We start from the raw sequence: 12,436 nt of genomic DNA, 5'->3' as shown, positions 1-12,436 counted from the left end.
TCACCACATCATAGGAGGGAAAGTAGCACAAAACACAAGACACAAGCCTAACAAAGTAAAATAGGAAAGTTAGCAATAATAACTAAACTGAGAAACGCAAAGTATAAACTATAAATAATAAACTGATCTAAACAGCAACTGGAACAATTAACTCAATACTTAAAATACTAATAAAAGAAAAAATACAAGATGAAAATGTAAACAAACAAACTAGGCATTAAACAAAGAATACTTAATAATAACAGAAAAAAAGTCCATACACTGAACCCAGGATCAGGACACCTTAACCACTGTACACTGCAAAAATCTAATTTATAAAACACTGCAGGCCAGACATCTAGAGTTAACAGAATATAATTTTTACAGTTGACAAAATAATTCATAGTTAGAAAAAATATTACTAAACAAGTTAACAATTCACAAATTCTTAAAGTGTCCCAATATCAAAAACACTCAATTACTGAAACTGAATGAAAATTTTTTAAATCTAAAGAAACGAGTTGGTAGAGGACCGCCAATCTGAGTTTGAATTCCCAGCTGTCGTGCTGTCATCATCAAAGCGTTTATTAATAGACGATGCTGAATGAGAGCCGAGTGAGAATACACAGTACAGTGTAGCTGCTCACTCTGCATTTTGAACACTCGACAGCTATAATCTGAATATTTGAAATTGTGAGTATTGCTCTTTGATTATGGATAATGTTTCTGTTGTGAGAATGTTCACTCTCTCTGGATTTAATGAGACAATGAATATCAGACTTACCATCTTTTCACTCACGTTAATGTATTACTGTATGATCTTATTAATCAATATGTCTCTCGTTGTGATCATTGTCTTGGATGAAAACCTGCATGAACCCATGTACATTTTACTGAGCAGTTTCTGCATTAATGCACTTTATGGGACCACAGGTTTCTACCCAAAATTCCTGTTAGATCTGCTTTCATCTTCTCAGACAATCTCCTATGAGGGGTGCCTTTTACAAGCTTTTATCATGTACTCATTTGCCTGTAGTGATTTGTCCATTTTAGCTGTTATGGCCTTTGACAGGTATCTGGCTATATGTCGACCTCTGCACTACCACTCTTTCATGAATAAGAGGAGGCTCTCTCAGCTGGTGTGTTTCTCCTGGCTGACTCCTTTATGCATTTTATCCATCAGTATTCTGCTAACATCAAGACTGACTTTATGCAGATCAAAAATTGAGAAGGTCTTCTGTGTGAACTGGGTAATTGTTAAACTTGCTTGCTCTGACACAGACACCCTTTTAAATAGTGTTGTTTCATATGCAGTAATTATCATTTATATGTCGCATGGGTTTTTCATAATGTGGACGTACATGCATCTTATTAAAACAACTGTAAGGTCCAAAGAGGACAGGGCGAAGTTTATGCAGACCTGTGTGCCCCATCTGACTTCTTTAATCACATTTTTGATTGTAATACTGTTTGATTTGATGTACATGCGATTTGGCTCTGCAGATTTACCCCAAAGCCTCCAAAACTTCATCGCTATTGAATTTCTCGTCATCCCTCCAGTTATGAATCCCCTCATTTATGGGTTTAAACTTACCAAAATACGAAATAAAATTCTGAGTATTGTTTACCGTAAACAAAAATAACCACTTTAATAAAGTTTAATCACTCAATGTTTTTCTCATTATTTCTTTGTCCATAGACAGTGACAAAACAGGGTGCAACTTCATGTTTCAGTATTTTGTCAGGGATACATCCCTGAGCCCCATCATTTATCCAGGAAAATAATGGGGATTTGTTTCAGCTCATTTTTAACTTTTCATTTTTATTGAAATTATTTGTTGTTATATGAAGTACAAGATGTTTTTCTGCTGCTGTATGTAAAGCAAATTGAAAATAGATACACAAATATACATGTGGAATGTAAGAGAATTAAAAAACAATTGTCTTTAACTGAAGTTTTTTTGTGTCATAGCATAAATAGAAAGGAAAAGGGTTTGAGGAACTATTTTACTATTTTATTTTAAAATGTTCTTGGAAAAACATTTTTTCCATCAATAGGATTTTTGTCAGGCATGTGTCAAAGATCAGGTTTCCTTATTAGAAGCACGAACCACCACATGATACCAAACAACTTCACAAACACCTGAACAAGTTTCTAATATTATAATGTTATTATGACAACACCTCTGATTGTGTAAGTAACAAAAAGATAATAACAAAAATAATAATGAAAAGATAATAGTCTAGATGGCATAAAAAAACCTGTGTGGATCTTATTTACAAGATGTATGTATGTATATTATACTTCTCTAGTTTTTGTTTTTGTTTTTTGTTTTTAACTTTTCTGTAACCTATTTTTTTGTTTTGTTTTGTTTTTTGGCCTTCTGTCTTTTTAAGTAATTCATAGGTTTGATGGTATGGTTTAAACATACCCTGAATTATCAGCCTCCCACATGCCAATCTGCCATCTGGAAACTCTTTGTTCTATTTGGATTCAACTTTCAACTCGTATTTTTTGCAGAAATGTATTAAGAGACAATACAAACACACAAAAAAACATATTCCTCCATAAATTAAAACATAAATTTATGCTGCCTGTCTGTACTCTACATGGGCATCTTCAACTTTCTACACGCCTTCCTGGTTGTACAGTAGCATATTATTACTGCTATAGTTAAATAATTATCTATTATATTAGAAAAATAGTTTATTATTAGCTTATTATTATTGCTAATGGGAGACTTCATGTGACATCTTTTTTGCATTTCACAAGACTACTGAAACTGAGACTTCAGATTCTTATCATACAACTGAATCAGTAAGACTAAGGAAAATTTCAGGCTTTTATCTTTAATAGTTTTTGAGATCTTCGTACAATTTTTAGGCACAGAGTTGGGTGAGCAGAAAATGTTCTAAAAGTCTGACAGTTTAAGATGCCCCAACATGTGTGCCATATCCTGTATAATATATATTATTTTATTTTACCAGCTATTTCCATACAGAGGACATATGTTCAAACTACCAGTGATTCAAAGCCGAAATAAAGCGCAAAAACTGTTGTGGTGTGAGTATAATTTGCTGTTAACATTCAGCAGATAAAAGTGTACAGTTGAGATTATTTCCAATATGGCATTAAAAAAAATCAAATACATGCACTTTGGGTTACTGAGTTTCAAGTACAGAACACAAAAGCAGTAGAAGCCAAGACCATATTTAGTCTGTACACTAAACATGGTCATATAATAGATCTCAGGTCTCTTGAATCAGGTCCTCCAGGGATCTAATTTATTGGACCAATAAGCTGCCCAGGAGAGCCCCAGCTGCAGCCCAGCCAGCTGACCTGGCATTCATCCCTGTGCCCACCCTGGATGAGGCCACAAAGGCTCCAGCTGCTGCTCCGAGAGCTGCGCCTCCGGCTCTGAGCCATGATGAAGTCAGGCCTGCTTCATGTCTGCTCGCTGGGTTTGCAGACTCTTTCTGTTGGGGGAAAAAAGGGACTGTACTAGGCCATCCTTCAGTTATTTAATACACTGTGTGTTGTATTCTAGTACAGTATGTTAGCATACTTTATTTTTGCAAGAATAAGTAAAGGACGTAGTAGCATTGGAGTAAACACACTTAAATGGATTTGGGCAGTAGTTTGGGAAAATGAGAAAGCAGCTCTGAAATCTTCATCTAAAAAATCCTGATGACAGTGCATGTGCGAAACATTTTGAATGTGTATAATATTCCTGAAACTTTAAATAACTTTTTCAAGTAAGTGATGTGAATTTAGTGAAATAAATTGTATTTGTGGAGTCAAATACCTCAACCCAGCGTGAAATATTTACATAATTTACTTCTGGTTGATTGCCATTAAATTAGGGAGGCCCAGTGAATTAATCCTTATTGTAATTCGAATGATTTGTCATACATGTTCCACTCTGATGCTTCAAATGATGCACAAATAAATAAATCAAACTGATGTGTTATGGATATAAATGAGGCTGAGATGCATGAAAAACTTTAAGAATGTATTTTAGACAAGCTGTAAAGACCTTTGTGTTCACATAAAAGAAACTTATCTGTCTTATCTAGAGCGTTTTGTGCGTTCATCATGGTCGGACTGGCTTCTCAACTCCATTTTTACTCACCTTGTGTTGGACATTGGCACCGCTGTCCGGCACATCCAGGTTCTTCTGCTCTGCTTCTGGAACTTAATGAGTGACATTTTGACATTGTTCTTACAGAGAATACTCATTATCGTGTAACCACACTCAGGATCACTTTCTCATACTCACGGTGGTTGATGACATGTCGATGATGATTTGAAGGTATTGTGAATGCCCATTTTGGTCTTCTGCTAAGTTCCTCCAGCAACTTTAGGTCTGTCACAGTTTTTCCATGATCACCTTTATTAAAGTGCACGGTGTTCATCTTATTTGTCCCGTTAGTTTCCGTCTCTTTGTAGTGCCTCTGCATCCTACTGATCGTCACTTTCAACATTTTCTTTGCATCTTCATTTTCTTTTTTCAGCTGTTCAGTCATCTCTTTGAGCTTCATCACTTCTTGCCTGTGATCCATCAGCATTTGCGCCGTGTCTTTTTCTTTCTTTACACACATTTTCTTTAAGCCTGCAATTTCTTGCTCTTGCGCCTTCATCTTTTCCTCAAGCTTTTCTTTGTCCCCTTCACTCCTTTGCTTTGTAGACTTTATGAAATGTCTTTTCACTACACTCAGCTCTTTTATCACCCTGTCTTTTTCCATAATGTCCTTCTTGAGTTGAGTGTTTTCAGTGTTTAGAATGCTTATCTTTTCTTCATAATCTTTCTTTAACCACTCCTTCTCATCTTCTGTTGTCACCTTCAAAGCCTGAACCTGTCCATCTTTCTCTTTAGCTATATTGATCATATCCTCCACTGTCCTTTCCCTCTCCTCAACTGTTTTTCTCAGGACATCATTCTCTGCTTTAACCTTCTTCAGTTGCCTCACAGTCTTTTTGGAGCTTTTCTCCAGCTTTTTGTTGCTTTCCTGGAGATTCATGAAACTCTGTACCAAGTATCTGGCATCGTTCTCCACCACCGTCTCCTCAATCTTCTCCAGTAGTGCTCTAACCTGGATGTCTCCGACCCTGTTTAAGTTATCAAAAACATGATATCTGTTTCCACATTTGTCCACAAGCTGCTGCAGAGCTGGCCATCTTTCAATGTGCTCCTCAATGGGAGTGACTCCCAGTTTGTCTCCCCAGGTGAACAACACAATACTTCGCATCCACACCCAGAGACCGAACAAGCTTAAGTGTTCCTCCACTCTAATTCTGTCGGTTTCAGTGAAGGTCTCATCGGCACGTACAACCACCAGGACAGCATGAGGAGTAGGAGCCCACGGGGATGCACTGCTAGTAATTAGATCCTGTACTTCCCATGGAGTGTCCTCGGAACAGTATCGTCCATGCCATCCTGGAGTGTCCACAACAGTTATTTGCAGTTTGCCAGCACCACCCTCCCTCTCAGTGACCTGTGATGTTGACTGTCCCACAGCAAAGACTTCACCACAAAGAAGAGTGTTTCCAGCTGAGCTCTTCCCAGCCTGCTTCGGTCCCACCACCAGAATTCGAAGCGCTGAAATTGGGGGAAACTCTCCTGTATTGCAGAAATGCAAGATTTAGGTAATGATGTTAGCTTTTCAAATGTATATTTTATCTTGCAGTCGATTCAGGTAAATGAGAATGATGAATTTTAGATGTTTCCACAATGCTGGTTTGAATGAGAAGTTTGAGAAAACAGCATTATTGCCGTGAATCATGAATCAGGATTAAAACATCCAAACTGAGAGAAAACAGGAGCAGGAAGAAACACACAGCTAGAGGGAGAAACAGGGGAAGGAAAACTGAACATAATATAAATGAGACAAAAGACTAACAAAATAAAACAGTAAGTACAACCACACTGAAACACCTGGAAGCAGAGACAACAGCAAAAATGTTTTACTTGGGCTAAGGAGAAATTAGTCCAGGTAATTTATCATATTACAAATATGATAGGTGCATGAAGTGACGCTTACCCAGTAGAAATGTGAGGGTTCTTTTAACCATATGCACATTCATTCGCCTTAAAGTCGCCCTCTCCACCACTTTTTTCCTTTGGCTCTCTGTTATCCTGGTCAGTTCGTCATTTCTAGTCACATAACCAACTCCTCCTGCTTTTATGTTTTCTTCACCCACTGCAAGAATCTTCTCAAAAAGTTCTTTAACCTGAGTGGGATCATCTTCTCCCCAAGTGCTTGTATCTAAAAGGTGGTATCTATACATGCATTTGTCCAAAAGGGTTTTCAGAAACTTGTATTTTGCAATGTAACTCTCCACAGACATCCCTCTCAGCTGCTCATATCTCGTGAATATTACTATTGTGTTCCTCCACAGGGTGTCATTTAACTGCTCCAGAGGTCCCTCTACTGTCCATTCCCGACCTCTGTGCGAGCTGATCGGTATAACCATGAGGAAAGCATGAGGTCCCGGTGGGCACATGGCCACGCAGGCTGCTGTGTTCATATTTAACAGGCCGGAGTCTTGGACAGAATAGTGAATCCATCTTTCAGGGGTACTGACCACAACCACTTTAAGTCCTTTATCAAGAATAGTTTGTCTCTTAACACACATCTTCACGTCTCTGCTGGTGTCAAACATCTGACGGCCGAGGATAGTGTTTCCTGTCAAACTCTTCTCCAGCCAGTCGTGTCCCAAGAGCACAATCCTGAGCTCCTGGAGAATGTGTTTGTTCTCTGCCAGCAGAGAGTACAACATGTCACTGAATTACCACAACTCTGGCATGCAAGCAGCTGATGTGAGACAAAGCCCTCCCAATGGTTTCACAACTTTCCTCTGAGCTATGCAAAATGCTGAAATTCTCTTAACTGCAATGGAATATTTACAGAATAAAAATAGATCTAATTGGATTTAATATACTAAAATCAATCAGCCTCGAAAATGTTGTATGGACACATTTAAGACTTATATAAAGGTATAAGTTGGGAACATACCTTTATGGTGTCTGTGAGCCATTAAAACTTTGTCATCCATCTTTTAAAATGTCACTTTAAAGATGATTCACTGCAGTTAAAAACCCTGTTTTCCCAAAAACAAAGTGAAGTGGAAAAACATCGTCCAGCCCAGTGTCAGCCTGAGCTTTAATGTTTGACTCAGCTCTCTGTCTGATGAAAGGTCAAAGTCCAGCCCCTACCACTCTGCTAGTGGAAGATATCATCTAATTAGCTCACACAGGTAACATTTCTGTAACAGTTTAATTACATCAAGGAGCCAAGGAAGCCAAGGCCTAAGTTCAGTGAGTGTATTTGAGGATCTTTTCTGTGTTCTTACATAGTAGTAAGTTAAACATGCTGTCAGTCCTCCAAAAAGGTCCAAACTACTGAGGGAGGAACTCTTTTAAGACATCTGTGTATGCACAGAGGTCTGTCTATGTACTTTATATTTACATGTCTGCAGAACCCCGAGGTCCTGTATACATAATATATTGCATACAAAAGCCAATATGTTGGCAATTCCAGTAATCTAAAGTTTAATGAAGCATATTCTAGCATTTGATTGATTGCTGTGAGATAATCATTTCCGTAATTTAGCAAAATCAATACATTAAATAGATCATTTAATTGTAATCTTGGTAAAGGGTAGTATTGTAGTGTCTCTGTGTATGTTTTTGGGTCAATTCATTTTCATTGAGAAATCTGAAATCTAAAACTGTTAAAATGCATTAAACACCCTTGCTTCCTGATTAAACACCAGATAAACCTAGTTTTCTTACATTTGTATTACTGATGATTGAGTGGATCAGCTCTTCTGACACAGCCGAACCCTGATAGTCACATTAGATTAACAATGCTGTTAGGACCAGGGTGAATCCTTTGGGGGCCCTAGTTAAGATTAAGATTTTGTTCTAAACTAAGAAACGTGAATTTTGTCATCTACTTACATCTTCTGCCCTTTACTGCTTTCCATTTATGTATGTTGTATATTGCACTGAGTAGATTAGACAAGAGTACTTCACTTTTTCCCTCTCCCTCACCTTCTGAGACCTTATGCCTTAGCCAATCCTCTCTCTCTGTCTGGCCTACCTGATCATTAGAAGACCTCTAAGGCCAGAAGTGAGCAGATGTTAGAGGTTAGCTTAAAAAGCTGCCTAGCAACCACGTCAGTAGCAGCTTGAAACTTAATGCAGCATTGTTTGATAAAAGTAAAAGCCAAAATGTTCATTTTATCTAGTTTGGCTTTCTAAGATGTTTCATTGGTATGTGATGTGTCTGAGGCTGAGAGACCACAGATCCTGAAAAACATGATTATTAGGCTGCAACAATATTTTTAACATAAGCTACTAAACAACAGTTAGCTATTGTAGTTCATGAGACTAGTGTCCAGAAAATGCATAGTTTTGCCAGTGGACCCTCAATATACTTTTGGTTTTACTCTCAAGTTTTTGATAAAAATCAATGCTCCATATTCTGTTTTTCGGTAAACCTGAAAAACCCACGTGTTATCATAGTTTTGTATTTTTTATTTGTTTTTATTGTTTATGTTTTAAATATTGAATTTAAAGTGCACAACAACTTGATTATACAACCACCCGATGTAAGGTTTATGCAACAGCTGATTAGATTTTTGATATAAGTGTACAATGTAACAATGTACAGGTAACAATGTAGCTAAAATTGCTTTCACTTGAATAGCATTGTACTTCCTACCCCTCTACTGTAAACAGCAACACAATTTTACATCGTAATGAATGTGATGATTAGAATCAGACACAATGACACCTTAAGTTCAAATAATAAGACAGATAGGATTAAAGACTTAAAGATGAAAAATAAATGAAGGCTTATCTATCAGTCCACTGGCCTATCTAGTTTAGGGTTGCGAGGGACTGGATTCCATGCTGTATAATGGATGATGGATCAATATTCAATAATAACATAATTAATTTGTAAATGTGCAGAGAATTATGGATGCAAGTTTTCTTAAAATTCTGCAAAAGAAGGTATGTAAGCAACAAGAGATGATCATTTAGCATGATTATAATCTATAAGAGCATGTCAGTGCTTACTATTGCTCTGGGATGATCCATAGGCTTTGCTGACTGAAACATGGAGGAAATTTTAACCACAGACACTCTTTTATATATTTATTACCATTTATCTACAAAGTGCATAAATTAAAAAAGAAGTAAAAGGTAGAACATAAAAACTAAAAATACAAAACTCAATGTCACATTTCCTGAGAAAACAGAACATGGAACATTATCGATTGATCTTTGTCAAAAACAGTAAAACATAGTAAGGCCTGTCCTTATAAGTCATCTACAACAGAATAGCTCACATAGTAAATTCTATACTCTAAGGAAAATGCTGCATTTTACTCTTGTTTTTTTAAGTAAACTAAACTTGACGTAAGTTAGTTTCTTTTAAGATTTAAGTAAAGTCAGGATTCTGTTTCGTATTTTGGTGAGTTTGAATCCATATATGAGAGGGTTCATAAAAGGTGGGATGATGAGAATTTCAACTGTAATGAAGTTTTTGAGACTTTCAGAAAAAACGGTGTACTCAAATTGCACATATATCGACTGAAAACCCATCACAACTATAAATGTGATCAAAGAGGTCAGGTGGGGCAGGCAGGTCTGCATAAACTTTTCTCTGTCCTCTCTGGACCTTGCACATGTTTTAATGAGATGTGTGTAAGTCCAAATTATAAAAAAGCCATGAGACACATAAATGATAACTGTTGCATATGCTGTGATGTTGTTTGGAAAGGTTTCAGCTTCAGGACAAGCAAGTTTAATAATTGACCAGTTTACACATAAGACTCTCCGAATGTTTATACCACATAACTTCAGTCTTGATGTTAGCAGGACATTGATGGCTAAAATACATAAAGGTGTCAGCCAGGAGAAACACACCAGCTGAGAGAACCTCCTGTTTGTCATAAAAGAGTGGTAGTGCAGAGGTCGACATATAGCCAGATACCTGTCAAAGGCCATAACAGCTAAAATGGACAAATCACAGCAGACAAATGAATATATGATAAAAGCTTGTAAAAGGCACCCTTCATATGAGATTGTTTGAGAAGGCCTTAGTAAATCTGAAAGGAATTTTGGGTAGAAACCTGTGGTCCCATAAATTGCGTTAATGCAAGAGCTACTCAGTAAAATGTACATAGGTTCATGCAGATTTTCATCCAAGAAAATAAGCAGCACAAGAGAGATATTCATTAATAAAATCATGCAGTAATACAGTAAAGTGAATGTGAAGAGGGGTACTCTGAAATTCATCGTCTCATTAAATCCTAATAGAATGAAACTTCTTGCATTAGACACATTATCCATGATCAGAGAGCACATTTACCTTCTTAGTGTAACAACATGTGAGTGTACAGAGCAAAGAGCTGCTGTATCTACACCTCTAACAATATTTGCTCTTCCTCTACGCCTCCTGGTAATTACTGCCTTCGGCTCAACAACAAAAAACACACACCTGGGAATTCAACCTCTCTTGGTTGGGTGGGGGTGGGGTGGGGTAGGGTGGGGAGGGGGGTGGTGACTAGCTACTAGTGAAAGTTTTCCTTCTCTTTGCTGTTTATATTCTCAACAACATCGGAACTGATTGAAAGTTTCATTTTCTCTGTTTCCATGCTAATAAAAAATAAAAATGTCTTTATTCAAACTCAAAACTGAAATTATTAAAGAAGTACTTTTGCCAGAAGCCAAAAATGTCCACAGGTAACGAAAAACTTGAGACGGTCGTGAACCTTTCAAGGAGTGGCCAGTTGACCAAAATAACCCCAAAGGAGCAGTGAAGACCGCAAAAGACTCAAGAACAACATCCAAGGAACCGTAGGCCTCACTTGCTTCAGTTAGGGTCAGTAAGAAAGAGTTTGGGCAAAAATGTGTTTCAAGATGAAAACCACTGCTGAGCAAAAGGAAAATGAAGGCTTGTCTCAATTTTGCCAGAAAACATCTTGATGATCCCCAAGACTTTTAGAAAAATAACTCTGTGGACTGATGGGACAGAAGCTGAACTTTCTGGAGGGTGCGTGTCCGATTACATTCAGTGTAAAAGTCACACAGCATTTCAGAAAAAGACCATCATACCAACAGTAAAATATGGTGGTGGTAGTGATGGTCTGGGGCTGTTTTGCTGCCTCAGGACCTGAAAGAAGGTAAATTGAAGCATGAATTCTGCTGTCTACCAAAATATTCTGAAGGAGAATGTCTGGCCATCTGTTTGTGACATCAAGCTGAAACACACTTGTGTTCTGCAGCAAGACAATAATCCAAAACACACCAGCAAGTTTACCTCTGAATGGCTTAAGATAAACAAAATGTAGAAATTCGAGTGGCCTATACTTTAAGTCCTGACCTCAATCTGACTGAAGATGCTTGACACGTCAGTAAATGAGTTGATCTGAGAGGAACTACAAAGTTATTTGAGGATTTATCTTTAGAAGGGACAGGTTAAATAATAAAAACAGTCGTATTTGTAATATTGAGGTGGGTAGATGATTAGTGTGTTGCATGCAAATGTAGACAGCTGTAGTGCAGAGTGCTAATGGTTGTAAATGATTTCCTTTACACTAATTTTATTATCATTGTCTTGTCAGGTGGTGACGATGGCAGTTATGGTCCTTGGGGGTGTTCTAATTTTAATCCTTCTCATTTTTTCATTTTTTCCTACATTTTGGAATGATTTTCACATTTTGTTTTGGTCTGTCCTGTGGGTGGAGGAAAGTTCAATTATAATGTCTAGGGTTTTTTAAAAAAAAGTGGTAGGTACATTCAATGATTCTTACCCAGTAGAAATGTGAGGGTTCTTTTGACCATTTGCACATTAATTTCGCTTAAAGTCGCCCTCTCCACAACTTTTCTTTGTGTCTATGCTATCATGGTCATTTTAGCATTTCTAGTCATATAACCAACTCCTCCTGCTTTTGTTTTCATTAATCTTCCCCAAAGATTGTTCAACCTGAGCGTGATCATCTTCTCCCCTAGTGCTTGTATCTAAAAGGTGGTATCTATACATGCATTTGTCCAAAAGGGTTTTCAGAAACTCATATTTTGCAATGTAACTCTCCACAGACATCCCTCTCAGCTGCTCATATCTCGTGAATATTACTATTGTGTTCCTCCACAGGGTGTCATTTAACTGCTCTAGAGGTCCCTCTACTGTCCATTCCCGACCTCTGTGCGAGCTGATCAGTATAACCATGAGGAAAACATGAGGTCCTGGTGGGCACATGGCCACGCAGGCTGCTGTGTTCATATTTACCAGGCTGGGGTCTTGGACAGAATAGTGAATCCATCTTTCAGGGGTACTGACCACAACCACTTTAAGTCCATTATCAAGAATAGTTTGGCACATCTTCACATCTCTGCTGGTGTCAACCATCTGTTGGCCAAGGATGGTGTTCAATCATTTC

At 37.6% G+C, this 12,436-nt stretch overlaps 3 protein-coding genes across 3 annotated transcripts; 1 reads left to right on the top strand and 2 right to left on the bottom strand.

Annotated features, from left to right (window-relative positions):
* The first annotated feature begins 692 nt into the window (after positions 1-692).
* LOC134645761 (olfactory receptor 6N1-like) lies at positions 693-10,378 on the top strand. Its single transcript, XM_063499346.1, has 2 exons — positions 693-1,608; positions 10,374-10,378. Exons 1-2 carry the CDS (start codon positions 693-695, stop codon positions 10,376-10,378), a joined length of 921 nt encoding a protein of 306 aa, XP_063355416.1.
* On the bottom strand, positions 3,265-6,760 carry LOC134646315 (GTPase IMAP family member 8-like). The gene is made up of 5 exons (XM_063500179.1): positions 6,022-6,760; positions 4,879-5,600; positions 4,260-4,836; positions 4,113-4,174; positions 3,265-3,456 (listed from the first exon to the last, which is right to left on the bottom strand). The coding sequence occupies exons 1-5, from the start codon at positions 6,758-6,760 to the stop codon at positions 3,265-3,267; spliced, it is 2,292 nt and encodes a 763-aa protein (XP_063356249.1).
* On the bottom strand, positions 9,426-10,346 carry LOC134645300 (olfactory receptor 2G3-like). The gene has a single exon (XM_063498688.1). The coding sequence runs from the start codon at positions 10,344-10,346 to the stop codon at positions 9,426-9,428; it is 921 nt and encodes a 306-aa protein (XP_063354758.1).
* Positions 10,379-12,436: the final 2,058 nt, after the last annotated feature.

This window comes from Pelmatolapia mariae, linkage group LG16_19 (assembly GCF_036321145.2).
Source record: "Pelmatolapia mariae isolate MD_Pm_ZW linkage group LG16_19, Pm_UMD_F_2, whole genome shotgun sequence".
Classification (NCBI taxonomy): Eukaryota; Metazoa; Chordata; class Actinopteri; order Cichliformes; family Cichlidae; genus Pelmatolapia; species Pelmatolapia mariae.
Note: the sequence above shows the minus strand (reverse complement) of the source record. Positions and strands in the feature narration are given on the sequence as shown.

Coding starts and splice junctions, on each gene's coding strand:
- LOC134645761 (XM_063499346.1), top strand. CDS start 693: ATGGATAATGTTTCTGTTGTGAGAATGTTCACTCTCTCTGGATTTAAT.
- LOC134646315 (XM_063500179.1), bottom strand. CDS start 6,760: ATGTTGTACTCTCTGCTGGCAGAGAACAAACACATTCTCCAGGAGCTC. Junction 4,175..4,259: donor TCGACATGTCATCAACCACC/GTGAGTATGAGA, acceptor TCACTCATTAAG/TTCCAGAAGCAGAGCAGAAG. Junction 3,457..4,112: donor GTGCCAATGTCCAACACAAG/GTGAGTAAAAAT, acceptor TTCCCCCAACAG/AAAGAGTCTGCAAACCCAGC.
- LOC134645300 (XM_063498688.1), bottom strand. CDS start 10,346: ATGGATAATGTGTCTAATGCAAGAAGTTTCATTCTATTAGGATTTAAT.